This window comes from Pan troglodytes, chromosome 5, assembly GCF_028858775.2.
Source record: "Pan troglodytes isolate AG18354 chromosome 5, NHGRI_mPanTro3-v2.0_pri, whole genome shotgun sequence".
Taxonomy (NCBI): Eukaryota; Metazoa; Chordata; class Mammalia; order Primates; family Hominidae; genus Pan; species Pan troglodytes.
In genome coordinates this window covers 130,816,377-130,832,773 of record NC_072403.2, presented here as the reverse complement: position 1 = coordinate 130,832,773, position 16,397 = coordinate 130,816,377, and the positions used below count along the sequence as shown (strand labels likewise).

Below are 16,397 nucleotides of genomic sequence, written 5' to 3'. Positions count from 1 at the left end.
TTCACATGCAAAAAAATGACCTAAGATCCATACTTTGCACCACAGACAAAAATTAGCTCTAATTGGATCACAGACCTCAATATAAAACCTAAAATTCTAAAACTTGTGTCAGAAAACACAGAAGAGATCCTCTGTGGCCTTGGGTTAGGCAAATTCCTTGGACAGACAAAAAACAAACCCTAAGATCCGATCTGAGCCGCCGCACAACCCTGCTCTGGCCACTTAGCCTGAGGTCACCGCTCGGGTCCCGCCCCTCTCCCCGCCCGGGACCCTCCTGGCCCCGCCCCAATCCGCCCGCTCCGCTCCGCCCCGCCCCGCTGCCTCGTCTCCATCCGGAAGAGCCGCCGGGGCAGGGAAGTTGAGGCGGTGCGCGGCCCGGCGTCGGTCGAGAGCGCAGGCCCGGCAGAGCCGCAGGCGCTAGGCCGCCCGACACTGCCCGCGCGTCCCCGCGGCCGGTGGCGCCTCGAGCGGCCACGTGCACGCGCGCACCTCGCCTCACCAGCCTTCTTGCGCCGGAGACGAACCCGCTGCCTGGCTGGAGCTCTCTGGGCCCTTCGGCCTCGGGAGCAACGCGTCCCCGGCGACTTCTGACACAGCCAGTAAGTGATAGCCGCCTCCTCCTTTCGCGGTTATGTTTTTCTCCAGTTCGTCCCAAGTCTCGTTCCCGTCTCATTACTTCAAAAACTATTCAACTCCGGGACCGGACAGGCACGGGAGCTGCCCGGGAGAAGAGCCCCAGAAGTCTCAGAGACTGCCAAGGTGTCGTGGGGCAGGGGCTGCGTGCAAAGACCCTGTGAATTAGAAAGTTTGGAAAGCATGCCTCCAAAACCGAGCGACTCCACGTTTGCCAGGCGCCCCTGGGGCAGCCGAGCGGCCCGGAGGCGCGAAATGGCGCGCCCCCGCAGTGAGAGGGGCGGAGGGAGTGGGGCGGGGCCGAGGGCGCGCGTCCCGCCAGCCCGCGCGGAGGGGGCGGGGCTCCCGGCAGGTGCAGGCGGGCGGGGCAGGGCTGCCGCGATTCCCGGAGACAGCTGGGGGATGCCAGTGCAGTTAGGCACTCTCCTGTCTTCTTTTCGACGCTTCGCTGTGGTCAAGAGGACAAAGTAAAGCAAATGATTTTATTGTGACCCCAAATATTCCATAAGAAAAGGAAAGAGAACTTGAAAGTTGTGAAATGACCCTTCTCAAAACAAAAAGTCCCTCCAGTGTCTATCTGGGTGGGTAGTAGGTACGTTTATTGATTTAGCAAACTGCTGATAACACAGTTGATTAGTCAGTTTTGCATAGATGTTGAAAGGGAATGAATAACGATGGTCCATATAACCATAGAAATGCTAGCCTAACTAGGCAAAATTTAATCTGACCTTAATTTGAACGTTGAATTCTGCTGCTGCCCTTTTCCTGCCTTGTGTGGAGCTGTTTTTCAAATTGCTAAATTTGTGGCTCTAAACTTAATATGCTTTAATAGAATCATAGTGATTCTCTTGTAGGCACTGTTGGGAGTCCAGATTTTTTTTTTTTTTTTTTTTTGGGCAAAGTCCACATTGTGGAGATATTCCTTCCCAAGTGCTTTTTTTGCTTTACACTTGGCTGAATTTATATTGCTTAACCAAAAACAAATTACCGTGGAGGCCGTAATTTATTTCCACTCATTGTCTTGGATATATATTTACTCATTCTTACTCTCACTCTGGCCTCCTATAGTGGTCAGGATTCTTGACCTAACTGCTGTATGTACTTCTTAAACCTTTCACACCTTGCGGAATAGTAGGTTCTCAGAGAAAGCAAAATATAGCAAATAACACGTACTTAGGATGATAAACTGTGAACTTTATAGCAGTCTCCTTTAATATTCGTATTTGTAGAGTCCAGTACAATAAATGTTGGACAAATGAAGTAAGTCAAATTTAAGTACACCTCTTCTCCAGTCCTCAATCTCTTTCCAAACGAAATAAGTGTTTCTCTCTTTTTTTTTTTTTTTTTTTTTTTGAGGCGGAGTCTCGCTCTGTGCCCGGGCTGGAGTGCAGTGGCGTGGTCTCGGCTCACTGCAAGCTCCGCCTCCCGGGTTCACGCCATTCTCCTGCCTCAGCCTCCTGAGTAGCTGGGACTTCAGGCACCCGCCACCACGCCCAGCTAATTTTTTTTGTATTTTTTTTTAGTAGAGAACGGGATTTCACCGTGTTAGCCAGGATGGTCTCGATCTCCTGACCTCGTGATCCACCTGCCTTGGCCTCCCAAAGTGCTGGGATTACAGGCGTGAGCCACTGCGCCCGGCCCCAAATAAGTGTTTCTTATTTGGACAGCTTGTTTCTAACTGTCCAGTGCTACTTCTGAGATCGTCACCTCATTTAAATTTAACCTCCCTCTCCTTTGACTCCTATTCATATTGCATTTTTGACCACTGGTAGAGCACTGTTTCGTTTTATTTGCCCCTTGGATTTCTGAGGACATAGAGAACCTTTTACTATACTTTTCATTTGCCAGCATAGTGCCTTGTACATGGTAGATATTAGGAAATGGACATTGAATTGGGTTTATACATATGTAATTTGTTATCCGTCTGTATGCATGAAACTAGAATGGGGATAGGTGCTTTTTATCTGTAGATACATACTTTTTAATAGAGTGCCAGGGGAATGAGATAAAGTAATGGTATATGCTGTATTTATTTTCAATAATACTTTTTTATTATTTGAAGACTCAGTGTTTTTTCGCCTTCCTATGTTTATCTGTTTTCTTTGCATTGTTGACAGCTGTTTCTGCAGAACCCAGTAGATTTCCTACGGTAAGAAAGAGAAAGAAGGAAACAAATTCACTTCCAAGTATGAATTTCTAAGGACAGTCTGTTAATTATTCATGTCAGAACTGGCTGTCAGTCTGATTAATGGTATGTGTTTCAGTTACATAGCAGAATACACATGAGTGTGTGTGTATAACTAAAGAGAAAGAGAGCACACGAAAGAATGACACTGTGTTCATATAAACAAAAGCTAAAACCAGGACTCTTGCAAAGAACTCCACTGTTACTGACTTAAGCCAAAAGATATGTTTCAGATTTTATACTTGAGAGCAAATGTGTGTGTATGGAATGTGGCCTCTTACATATATTATGTAAAATAAATACCATTATATGTCATTTAATGATGGGGATACAGTCTGAGAAATTTGTCAGGTGATTTTGTCCTTGTGTGAACATCATAGAGTATATTTACACAAACCTAGATGATACAGCCTACTACACACCTAGGCTATATGGCATAGCCTGTTGCTCTTAGGCTATAAACCTGTACATCATATTATTGTACTGAATACTGTTCGCAGTTGTTGTAACACAATGGTATCTATGTATCTAAGCATAGAAAAGATACAATAAGGATACAGTATTATAATCTTATGAGACCACTTTTATAAGTGCAGTCCAGAAATGTTAGGTGCATGCCTGTATATTAATGCAGGGTTAATATGAAGGAAATTTGGGGAAAAGATGGGAAATGCTTTGAACTATTTTGGATTTTGATAATCAGTACCAACATAGTTCTTTGACTTACATTTGACTTCACTCATTTTTGAAGTACATGTACTGTGACTGTAACAGATAATTCAGATTTCATTAAGATTTGAATTCAGATATTATTTTGTGATTATAGTATGACCCAAAGCCAGTGTGATTTATAACCAATCGTTTTTGTTAAATTGTGTGTACATCTTGAGTATCAAATATATAATATGATCCTTTTTTTTTTCTTTAGTTACCTAGATTCAAGATGAATAGCGATCAAGTTACACTGGTTGGTCAAGTGTTTGAGTCATATGTTTCGGAATACCATAAGAATGATATTCTTCTAATCTTGAAGGAAAGGGATGAAGATGCTCATTACCCAGTTGTGGTTAATGCCATGACTCTGTTTGAGACCAACATGGAAATCGGGGAATATTTCAACATGTTCCCCAGTGAAGTGCTTACAATTTTTGATAGTGCACTGCGAAGGTCAGCCTTGACAATTCTCCAGTCCCTTTCTCAGCCTGAGGCTGTTTCCATGAAACAGAATCTTCATGCCAGGATATCAGGTAAATCACTTAAGGATTTTACTGCCATGCTATCTTCTAGAAAGATTTTGAGAAAATATACTAGATTTAGAACACTAAGAAATAATTGATATTTATACTTAAAATATATATCTGTTGTGTAGTTGATGGTCACTTCTTTTAGAGCAGAATAATAATTGTGTTCTGTGGGCATGAAGTATGAGTCATGCCCACTGAGGGGAGGGAGAATGTGTGGAGACAGCAGTATACTTGTGTGTCTATATATTTCCACGTCTGTGTTTAAAAATGTAATTCAAAACAGCTTTATGAGCTTTTGTGGTTACTAACAATAAAGGAACTGGTAATACAAAGAATTAGAAAAGTGATAGATCTTGTCCAGGGATCTTCAGAACTATTTTAGGACATTAGTTATTTTTAAAGATCAGTATTAGCATTGTGCAGTCTACCTACCAGTTACTCGATACATTTTTGTTGAATGCATGACAGATAAAGCATCTTAATTGTTAAGAAACTGCAGTGGAGCAATCAGCAGCTTGGGGTGGCAAAGCTGTATCCTTGAATTCCTGCCTCTAGGAGTTCTTGCCCCTCACTTTCTGTTTTAAAAGTGATTTTTTAGTAGGATGGGTAGAGTTGAATTAAGAATTTTAGGGAAAAGTGACACTATAGTGTAACAATTTTTATTTAGTTCGTTGCATGGAAATAATTTCTTGGAAGGCATAGTGTGGCGAAAGAGAAGAATTGGATTTAAAGGCTACACGCCTAACCTGGGAGACTTAGTAAGTTATTTTATCTCACTGAGCCTCAGTTTCTTCACTTGCAAACCACTTCTAGAGTCCCTGTCAACCCCCTAATTAAAACAAAATTTAACTATGCCATTATTGTATAAATTAATAAAGGCTGGTACAAATTAATTCTATTTACATGAAAGAAAGATTTGGTAAAATTAAAAGCAGGTCCAGAATATTGAGGGCAGGCTGTGATTAAGTTGGAGAACATACATACCCTTTTGTTTAAAAATAAATATTTACCAGCCGGGCGCGGTGGCTCACGCCTGTAATCCCAGCACTTTGGGAGGCCAAGGCGGGCAGATCGCAAGGTCAGGAAATCGAGACCATCCTGGCTAACACGGTGAAACCCCGTCTCTACAAAAAATACAAAAAAAATTAGCCGGGCGTGGTGGCGGGCGCCTATAGTCCCAGCTACTCAGAAGGCTGAGGCAGGAGAATGGTGTGAACCCAGGAGGCGGAGCTTGCAGTGAGCCGAGATCGCGCCATTGCACTCCAGCCTGGGCAACAGAGCGAGACTCCGTCTCAAAAAATAAAATAAAATAAAATAAAATAAAATAAATAAATAAATATTTACCTTATAGTACATTTGAGAAGAGTGGTGATTTATAATCAATAAGGATGCTTCCCGAATTCCAAAAAGGTTTGGAGTCACTATAGTAGAACTTCTTGGAGGCAAGTTAAGATTCCCAAAAAGACCAAATACTTAATTTAAATGAAAAATATTGTCTGCAGTTACACTTGCTAGGATAAATTATGAAGAGTATTAATCATTATGCATCAGGGTACTAGATAATCTCTTGATGGGATCAAGAAAAAGGGTCCCCCCCACCAGCCTTTTTTTAAAAATTAGAGATGGAGTCTCACTCTGTTACCCGGGCTGGTATTAAACTCCCAAGCTCAAGTGATCCTCCTCCTTTGGCCTCCCAAAGTGTTGGGATTATAGATGTGAGCCATCGTGTCTGGCCAATGTTTCCTATTAATAAGTTTGCAAAAGGATTATTAAGGGGGACTTTAGTTAATGTTGTCGAAATGCTATTTAGGAAATAGTTTTAGGCTGCCATTATTTTCAGATACCTTTCCATACTGAGTTTAAGTAATACAATCCTGTCTGCCTAAGTGACCCTATCAGTTTCAGGTGAATTTAGCTTATTTTTTCAATTCTCTGAAAAAGTAAGTTACAAATTATGTTACTACTGAACAAAACATCAGTAGGCATTTGCTAGGATCTTGGGAAACCAAAAAGAATATAGTTTTTCCCTCCTTTAAAAAACTCAGGGCTGTATGGCAGACAGCTATATAGTCAAATATTTACCAGATGGTGTATGCATGCCTACAGATACATGCGTATGTATATATTAAGCATTATTGTATGGGAGCTTAATGGAAACTTTTATGTGTGATGCATGCCTCACTCAAGGTATGTTGTTTTTGTTTTTGAGACAGGGTCTTGCTCTGTTGTCCAAGCTGGAGTCCAGTGATGCAATCTTGTCTCACTGCAACCTCTGCCTCCTGGGTTCAAGCAATCCTCCTACCTCAGCCTCCCAAGTAGCTGGGATTACAGGCATGTGCCACCATGCCCAGCTAATTTTTGTATTTTTGGTAGAGACAGAGTTTTGCCATGTTGCTCAGGCTGGTCTTGAACTCCTGGCCTCAGGTGATCTGCCCACCTTGGCCTCCCAAAGTGCTGGGATTGCAGGCATGAGCCATGGTGCCCGGCCAGAATTAATGTTTAAATAGCGCTTGCTGTATGCCGAGTAATATTTTCAGAAACTTTACATGTATGAATTCTTTTTTTTTTTTTTTTTTTTTTTTGAGACAGGGTCTCACTCTGTTGCCCAGGCTGGAATGCAGTTGCACAACAATCATAGCTCACTGCAGTCTCTAACTTCTGGGCTCAAGCGATCCTCCCACCTCAGCCTCCTGGGTAGCTGGGACTACAGGCATGTGCCACCACACTCAGCTATTTAAATTTTTTTTTTTTTTTGTAGAGGTGGGGTCTCTGTGTTGCTCAGGCTGGTCTTGAACTCCTAGCCTCAAGTGATCCTTCTGCTTCAGCCTCCCAAAGTACTGGGATTACAGGTGTAAGCTATGAATTCTTCTAGTTTTCTTATTACCCTGTGTGATAGGTTCTGTTGTTATTTTATAGATGAGAAATCTGAGAGGTTACAACTTAGCCAAAGTCACACAGCTAGTAAGTGACAGAGTTGTGACTCAAACCTAAGCATTCTAGCTTGAGTCTGTATTCTTTGTTTTTTTGAGATGGAGTCTCGCTCTATTTCCCAAGCCGGAGTGCACAGGTGCAATCTCGGTTCACTGCAACCTCTGCCTCCCAGGTTCAAGCGATTCTCCTGCCTCAGCCTCCTGAGTAGCTGGGATTACAGGCGTGTGCCACCACACCCGGCTAATTTTTGTATTTTTAGTAGAGACAGGGTTTCACGATGTTGGCCAGCCTGGTTTCGAACTCTTGACCTCAGGTGATCCGCCCACCTCAGCCTCCCCAGTTCTGGGATTACAAGCATGAGCCACCATGCCTGGCCTGAGTCTGTATTCTTAACCACTGCATTGCTTCTTAGTGTGGGCATTTTTGAGGAGCAGAGTGAAGAGGAGAGCACTGAGACAAAGGGAGCACTGTATGTGAAAAAGTGCGTAGAAGTCTTGATAGAACAGGAAGCCAGTCACAAAAGGCCCTATAGTCCAGTCCAGATTTGGTACCTTATTCTTAGATCTGTGGCAAGCCATGGAAGGGTAAAAGCAAAGGAGATTTGGCCTTCATTATGTATTGCTCAGGTTACTCTAGAAGCAATGGGGCATATAGTGTTTTATTCTTCCATTCTAAGATGCTATTTACAGTAAGAAACACTATCAAATTAAAGATAGCTTTCTAGGAATAAAACTACAATTAAATTACACAGCTTTGTTGTTAAACCAGAATTTGTTTTTAAGCCCAAAATAACAAGTGTCTGTCTATACAGTTTATATTATGTAAGACTTCATTGATACATCACTTCATCACATTGAAAATCTAAAGACTTTTCTTTCTTTTCTTTCTTTTTTTTTTTTTGAGACAAGAGTTTTGCTCTTGTTGCCCAGTCTGGAGTGCAGTGGCACGATCTCGGCTCACCGCAACCTCCGCCTCCCAGGTTCAAGCGATTCTCTTGCCTCACCCTCCCGAGTAGCTGGGATTACAGGCATGCACCACCACACCTGGCTAATTTTTTGTATTTTTAGTAGAGATGGGGTTTCTCCATGTTGGTCAGGCTGGTCTCAAACTCCCAACCTCAGGTGATCCACCTGCCTCGGCCTCCCAAAGTGCTGGGATTACAGGCATGAGCCACCACGTCCAGCCAAAAATCCAAAGACTTTTCTAAATTATGCTAGGCAGTCTGTAATCTCATTGGGCATTCTTCAATCATGCATAACGTCAGAGTAACACCACATTTTCTGTAATGTGGTTCTCTTGATCTTAGTTTTTCTTGTTTTAATATACTGACTATATAATTTAAACTGAACAATCAATTTGCATCTGAAGCAGAACTGAGATGAGGGGACTAGAAATGGGAGGCAAAAGTGATATTTCTTTAGGGCCAAGGAAGAGAGAATGAATATTTCAGAAACCCAAAGAATTTTTGTTAAAGCAAATTTTCTTTACCTATTTTTTTTCTATTCTTCTTTTTACCTTCCTTCGTACAAGTAATTGTTGGTACATTCTGTTTATATTTCGAGAAGCAAATTGGGTTAATTATCATATTTCCCACTCGAGTATCCTTCTGTATATGTACAATAGAGAGTACTTAGTGACTGTTTGCAAACATAAAAATAAAATTATTTTAAAAAATTATTTTAATAACCATGTGACCCAGCAGTTCTACTCCTTAGCTGTATGCCCAAGATAATCGAAAACAGTTCAAACAAGAATTTGCATACAAATGTTTGTAGTTGCATTATTCATAATAGCCAAAAAGTGGAAACAACCTAAATGTCCATCAACTAATAAATGAATAAACAAAATACGGTATATCTAAACAGTGGAATATTATTTAGTCATAAAAAGAGTGAAGTACTGTATATGTTACAACAGGAATGAATCTTGAAAACATTATTCTAAGTAAATAAAGCCAGACTCAAAAGACCACATATTATTGTATGATTTTGTTCAGATATCCCTGACTTACAATTTTTTGACTTTATGAGTATGCGAAAGTGATTCAGTAGAAATTATACTTTGAGCACCCATAAATTATTCTGTTTGTCACTTTTAGTGTAGTATTCAGTAAATAACATGAAATAGTCAACACTTAATTATAAAATAGGCCTTGTGTTAGATTATTTTGCCCAACTGTAGGCTAATGTTAGTATTCTGAGTATGTTCAAGGTAGGCTAGGTAGGCTAAGCTATGATGTTCAGTGGGTTAGGTGTACTAAATGCACTTTCAACTTACAACATTTTCAATTTACGATGGGTTTATTGAGATGTAGCCCCATTGTAAGTCACGGAGCATCTACGTGTGAAATTTCCAGAATAGGTAAATTCATGAAGACCAAAAGTAGATCAATGGTTGCCAGCAGCTAGGGTTATGGAAGAATGGGGAGTGACTGCTACTGGGTACAGGGTTTCTTTTTGAAATTATGAAAATATTCTGGAATTAGTGGTGATGGTTATACAATATTGTGAATATACTAATTACCACTGAATTGTCTACTTTATAGGGTAAATTTTATGGCATGTGAATTATATCTTGCTTTTTTTTAAGTATTCATATTTTTTTTAAAGTATTCATGTAGGGAGCAAAATAAATGTAACTGAGAATCTACAAGCAGTGTTAAGATGTATTACAATATATATTCCAGTTAAGGCCAGGTAAACAAGAGAGAGAGATCTCTGGGCTGTTTCTTGTTTTTTTAACATTCTAGGATATGAACGAAAAGTGTGTCTCCCTTAATGGCAAAATGTGATGCAATCTGAATTAATGTAAATAATGAATATGTTCATTAGAAAATGGGCAAGTCAGTCTTAGAAGCATAGAAAAAAGAGTCATAGGGGCAAATGTTGGCAATGGCCACCTTGTTTGTCTATACACTCTACAGTGTATGGAGAGAGAATTTCAGCCAACCAACAGAGAAAATTCAAGTCTATCTGTAGACTTGTAACCTGTAACAGTAGGTTAACATAGCCTGGCACCTTAAACATTCAGTTACTCTAATTTGCTTTTTCCCCTCATACTTCCTAAACGACCTTCTGATTGGCTTTCAGAATAGATGTATCAACTAGGAGAAAATATGCTGACCATAGAAACTTAAGGTATAATGATTCCTATTATGGCATTTCTCATGGGCTGGACAATCTGATGGATGGGCCTTCAGTAGGCGTACCTACCTGGTTTTTGAACCGCTAAATACTGAGGACAACACAGGAGACATGAACCAGCATAACAGTTGCTATTTCAATAAACCTGTTAGGAATTAGCCTTTATAGCCAGCATCTTTCCACCCCAATGGTGCATTGTAGCCAAACATGAGAAAGAGGGAATTTCCACATAAGATTTTCCTCCTCCCCTCCTCTCCCCTTTTCCCCCTCTTTTTCTCTTTCTCCTTCCCTCCTTCCTTCCTCCCTCCTTGTCTTTCTTTTTTTTTTGGACAGGGTCTTCCTCTGTTCCCCAAACTGGAGTTCAGTGGAGTGACCATGGTTACTGTAGCCTTGACCCCCTGGGCTCAAGAGATCCTCCCACTTCAGCCCTACCGAGTTGCTGGGGCTATAGGCATGCACCACCATGCCCAGCTGATTTTTTTAATTTTTTATAGGGATGGGGTCCCACTATGTTGCCCAGGCTAGTCTTGAACTCCTGGGCCCCAGTGGCTCTCCTACCTTGGCTTCCCAAGTGTGAGCCATGGTGCCCAGCCTGAGTAAGAATTTTCTTTGGCATTTTGCACCTTTTCTGTTGCCTGTTTTTTAATGTTGAAAAACACAAGGCTTTTATAGGATAAGGTGATGCTGCGGGTAAACCGCTAGGTAAGTCAGGGCTCAAAAACACTGTCATATTTATGTATTTATAAATTCTGAGTCTGACTGAAAAAGTAACTTTCTAGCGCTGTGGAACTCTTTGGTCGTCATGCTACCATCTCTTTATCGGTCTGCTGCGTGATTTACTAAAATAATCATCAGTTGATTTTATCTGTGGCAAGTGGCAATATCTTTTTTGTTAAATGCCGTTAAAATTATATACTTTAGATCCTACTGAGATAGCCCTCTTGTGAGAATAAGTCCTTTTTAAAATCCTGGTTATTATAACTTCTAGCTATTTGCTTTAAAACATGGTCTACTCATTGTGCAGTATCTGGATTAGAAAAAAACTCTACTGATAACTGTTATTTGCAATAATTCTTTATATTTTCTTAATAGAGTTGATGATCTGATTTTTTCTTAGTAAAACACAATCTTTTTTTTCCCCCTGAAATTAAAATTTATCTTTCAGGAAATAGGAGAAGAATATATCCCTTGGAGTCAAATCTCAAGATTGAAGTTGATGCTGTTTTTTTGTTTTCTCCATCAGGTTTGCCTGTCTGTCCTGAGCTGGTGAGGGAACACATACCTAAAACCAAGGATGTGGGACACTTTTTATCTGTCACTGGGACAGTGATTCGAACAAGTCTGGTGAAGGTTCTGGAGTTTGAGCGGGATTACATGTGTAACAAATGCAAGCATGTGTTTGTGATCAAGGCTGACTTTGAGCAGTATTACACCTTTTGCCGGCCATCCTCGTGTCCCAGCTTGGAGAGCTGTGATTCCTCTAAATTCACTTGCCTCTCAGGCTTGTCTTCGTCTCCAACCAGGTGTAGAGATTACCAGGAAATCAAAATTCAGGAACAGGTAAATAATCACATAAACGAGATAAATAACAAATTTGAAGAAGTGTTTTTCAGCTATGGGCACATTGGGAGGATTAGGGAACACAGAATGGATACAAATGTACTTGTGTTGTCACTTTGTGGAAGATCAAGCTTGAAACTGTTCCACATATATCTGAATGTAGTCTTTAGAAACCATGCAATCATCCTTTTTAGGTGGAACATTGACAAGAAAGTAGTGAAATGACTTAATTATATTAAAATTAAAGAAGCGAATATTTAAGAAGTCCACCCTAGCTGTTCTTAACTGAAGAATAGAAGAAAATTAATGTTCTTAGCTAAGGGATAGAAGATTAATTAATGCTTAAATGGTTAAACATTGGAGTGGCCAGGCATGGTGGCTTGTGCTTATAATCGCAGCTACTCAGGAAGCTGAGGCAGGAAGATCACTTGAACCAAGGAGTTCTGGGTGGCAGTGAGCTATGGATCATGCATCTGCATTCTAGCCTGGTTGACAGAGCGAGACCCTGTCTCTGAAAAAAAAAAATCACATTGGAGTGAACAAGATATGGAGTTTGGACCCACTCTTATTTGCTGTGCTAAATGAAGTATTTGTAAACACTCTTTAACAAGTAAGAGTGAGCCTGATTTTCATTTGCTCGCAGCTTAAACACAAAGGTTTATTCTTACCTAAAATAATTAAGAGATAGGCAGTTCAAGGCTAGTTCACTATTGAGAACTCAGACTCCTGTCTTTCTATTCAACCATTCTTTTCTTTGTTTTTTTTTTGGTTTTTTTTTTTTGAGATGGAGTTTCACTGTTGCCCAGGCTGGAGTGCAATGGTGTGATCTTGACTCACTGTAACCTCTACCTCCTGGGTTCAAGCATTTCTCCTGTGTTAGCCTCCCGAGTAGCTGGGATTACGGGCGTGTGCCACCTCGCCTGGCTAATTCTGTATTTTTAGTAGAGACAGGGTTTCACGATGTTGGTCAGACTGGTCTCAAACCCTCTAACCTCAGGTGATCCACCCACCTCGGCCTCCCAAAGTGCTGGGATTACAGATGTGAGCCACCACACCCGGCCTCAACCATTCTTAATACATGGCTTCTCTTCTGATGATTGGCTGTGGGCCAGGATGCTGGCTACAACTCCATCACATGTGTGTTGTAGTCAGAGAACAATAGGCAAAAGTGCCTACCACCTAACCAATTCTCCACTTAAGCAGTCTCCTTGCAAGTCTCTTGCATTGTCTGCTTATGATATCTCATTGGTCAGAGTTCCATCATATGACCATACCTATGTTCAATGTTCAAGGGAGCCTGGGAAATACAGTCTTTGTATTAGGCGCATGTCCATATGGAATAAAACTAGGGTTCTGTTACTAAGGAGTAATCATAGGGACTGGGTGATTTGTCCCAGGTCTTTTGATTAGCGATCAGGAAAGAAATACCCCTCTTTTCTAGATAAAGTTAACTTTGTTATTAAATTTAGTAGTTGGAGCATACGTTTACTTTGACTATCCGCAAGGTAGATTATATAGATCATATTTGGAGATATTTTCCATATGTGTATTTTATTTAGTGAATTCTTAAATTGATAGTAGACATAGTTTTCAAGAAAAATTACTTAAATCCCCATTATAATTAAATCGTATGATATACCAGAGAAATAAAAATAGTAATTTCAAGTACTGCTAGACTTCTGGATACTTAACATGTATTTAAGCATACTCAGAATCTGTTTTCTTTTCTTTGCTAGGTTCAAAGGCTATCTGTTGGAAGTATTCCACGATCTATGAAGGTTATTCTGGAAGATGACTTAGTGGATAGTTGCAAATCTGGTAAGAAGAGGGGAATTTTTTTTTAGCTTGTGTAGGTAGTCCTAAAGTATTGATTAGGAAAAGCCACTTTTTATTTTCCCAAGATCACTGGCAAGGGAAATGTAGAGCTGTAATTGCTCACCTTGAGATTAGAAACTGGCAGGTGGGAAGTGATAGCAGGAAGAGAGCTGGGCTAGATCTATACAACAGCAGCTAGTCCAGGTGCTTGTTTTATGAATGAAGAACCTGACTTGTCTAAGGTCACTTAGAGAGTTAAGTGGCATAACTGGAACATGAATCCAGAACCACTGATGTCTAATTTAAGGCTCTTTTCAATGCACTATAGCTTAACAGCAGGAACTTTAAAAAATGTAGTGAATTTAATGGGTATTTTTATAAAATGAATTAGAGAATGTGACTCTGTTAAATGCTGCTGCGTGTCTTATTGGTGCCTAGAAGAAAGGACATCATTCCTCTCTGCTCTGTGCTGGTGACACCGTGATTGGAGTCACTGATTGTAGTCTGCTGTCTTCTGAGGGTCCTCAATGTTTTCATTGGCCGATACCTGAATTGGGAGGGTACTTGAAACCCATACTCAATGAAGAACTATACATGGTTAGCATGGAGAACCCTGAGGAAGGACATGACAGCCAACTTTCAATAGTTAGAAGACTGTCACATAGAAATAGAATTGTAATTACAGAAGTTGCTGTTGGGTTTCAGTGGGGTAAGCCACAAGGAGGTAGATTTTGACTCAATACCTAATAATTAGAGGTGTCTAACATGGGCCTTAGATGGTGATGAGTTCTTTTTCTCATAGACAGTCAAACACAGCATATACAGTACATTGTTAGGGATTTAGGCCCTACAGTGGCAGTTGATCTGGATAATAATCTGCAATGTTCCAGGCAATTTAAAGACTTTCTGAGCCTCAGAACTGTTCTGGAAATCTGAGAGTTCCGAAAGCCTGATTGTTCCAGTGTCATTCTGAGCTTATGCTTTACTCTTTAGGCTAACCAGACTGGTCCTGAGTTCTCCTTTGTCCCTGTCAACTCATCATGTTCCCTCTCCTCACTGGGGAGACTAAGAAGAAATCAAACTTAAAAGTATTTGTGGAAGGGTGATGTTTTAGTCATTTTGGGCTGTTAGTCCATTCTTGCGTTGCTATAAAGAAATACCTGGGACGGGGCAATTTATAAAGAAAAGAGGTTTAATTGGCTCACAGTTCCACAGGCTGTACAGGAAGCATGGTGCAGACATAGGCTCAGCTTCTTCTGAGGCATCAGGAAGTTTACAATCATGGCAGAAGGGAGAGGGGGAGCTGGCACATCACATGGTGAAAGCAGGAGCAAGAGTGGGGAGGGAGGAGGTGCCACATACATTTAAATGAACAGAGCTCATTCGAACTCAGAGTGAGAGCTCCTTTATCACCAAAAGGATGGCCCAAGCCATTCATGAGGGATCCACCTGCATGATCCAGACACCTCCTGCCAGGCATCTCCTCCAATACTAGGGATTATATCTCAACATGAGATTTGAATGGGGACAATTATCCAAACTATATCAGGCTGCTCTAACAAATCACCATAGACTAGGTGGCTTCAACAACAAATATTTATTTCTCACAGTTTTGGAGGCTGGAGGTTGGAGATCAGGATGCCAGTGTCTTCGGATTCTGGTGAGGGACCTCTTCTAGGTTTCAGATAGCCGACGTATATTAACATACAGTTGTGTAAATAGTATACTAATGAGATAACAGCTTTGATTATGGATTGCCTGCTAAGCAACCCCAGAATATGTCAAAATACCTTGCTCATATAGGACTAGATTTTAACCTAAATCTGTAATATCTGTCTCAGCAATGCAGTTCTTATATAAGCTCAGCCTGAACATGAAAATATCCGTCAATTGAGAATAAGATCTTTTCATGCAGTTCATCTAAACTGAATTTCTTTCTGTACTGGAAATAAGTCTTAAGTTGTTTTTCTTTCAAATGTCATTAATAATGAAGGATGGATAGAAGCAATCTATCAACAGCTATTTTTTCATGTATCATTAGCTATAAACCTCTGTGGGAATCAAAAGACAAATAGTATATAATCCTTGCCCTTCAGGAATTTACGATCTAGTTAGGAACCCCACTTTGGCACTTGCAGAGTAATGAAGTTGGAGGGTGTGTGCTGGTAAATGTCAGTGCCACAGGAGATCCGAGAGATGGGTCTGACTGGCAATGGCTACAGTAGTAAAGATGCTGCAGATGATATAGGGGCACAGAGAGACTGGATTGTAGAAAAGTAAGAATTTTAGCTTCCTGAAAATAACATTGCTTATAACATTACTTTTGAAAAATACAGAAGTTTAAGGTGAATATCTATTGTCTTGGACTATCATGTATACCTCACAATTGTTCTGGTGATTATATGAATCTGCCATTCAGTAATTATTTGAGTAAAGAAAACACGTATATATTGAAGGGCTTTTAAAGGTATTAATTACTTTACAAATGTAAGGTAGGTTTAGTATAAGAAGAGCTAATATTTACTGAGCACTTGCCATCTTCTAGATACTGCATTAAGTAATTTACGTACATTATCCGATCTAATTCTCATTATAGTACTGTGATGTAAATATAATCATTCACATTTTGTAGTTCAAGAAACAGGCTTAGGAAAGGTAGGTAATTTGCCCAAGGTCACGTAGCCTATGGGCAGTGGAGCTGGGATTTAAATCCAAATCTGATGAGGTCAGTACTCTTGGCCATGCTTCAGTGCTCTGTATTTTCCACATAATCACTGCTTATTGACATTAGATTATTACTTACGGGTCATATATCTAAACATTAAGTTCCTCATTTAACTAGTTTAGAAACAACCTAAACATAATCCATTAAAATGACCATAATAG

The 16,397-nt window shown here is 40.4% G+C and overlaps 1 protein-coding gene across 7 annotated transcripts in view; it reads left to right on the top strand.

Moving 5' to 3' along the window:
- The first annotated feature begins 324 nt into the window (after positions 1-324).
- The window catches only part of MCM9 (minichromosome maintenance 9 homologous recombination repair factor), a 121,510-nt gene continuing 105,437 nt past the window's right edge, over positions 325-16,397 (top strand). For 3 of the 7 annotated variants that reach the window (XM_063813396.1, XM_009451905.5, XM_063813394.1), the window contains exons 1-5: positions 331-599; positions 2,751-2,884; positions 3,747-4,065; positions 11,380-11,696; positions 13,433-13,514. In XM_063813396.1, coding sequence (XP_063669466.1) covers positions 2,882-2,884; positions 3,747-4,065; positions 11,380-11,696; positions 13,433-13,514 — 721 coding nt within the window. In that variant the 5' untranslated portion in view covers positions 331-599; positions 2,751-2,881. Of the gene's footprint in view, positions 760-2,750; positions 2,885-3,746; positions 4,066-11,379; positions 11,697-13,432; positions 13,515-16,397 lie in introns of all 7 variants that reach the window. The other 4 variants (XM_063813397.1, XM_063813395.1, XM_063813393.1 and 1 more) reach the window with 3 other exon arrangements.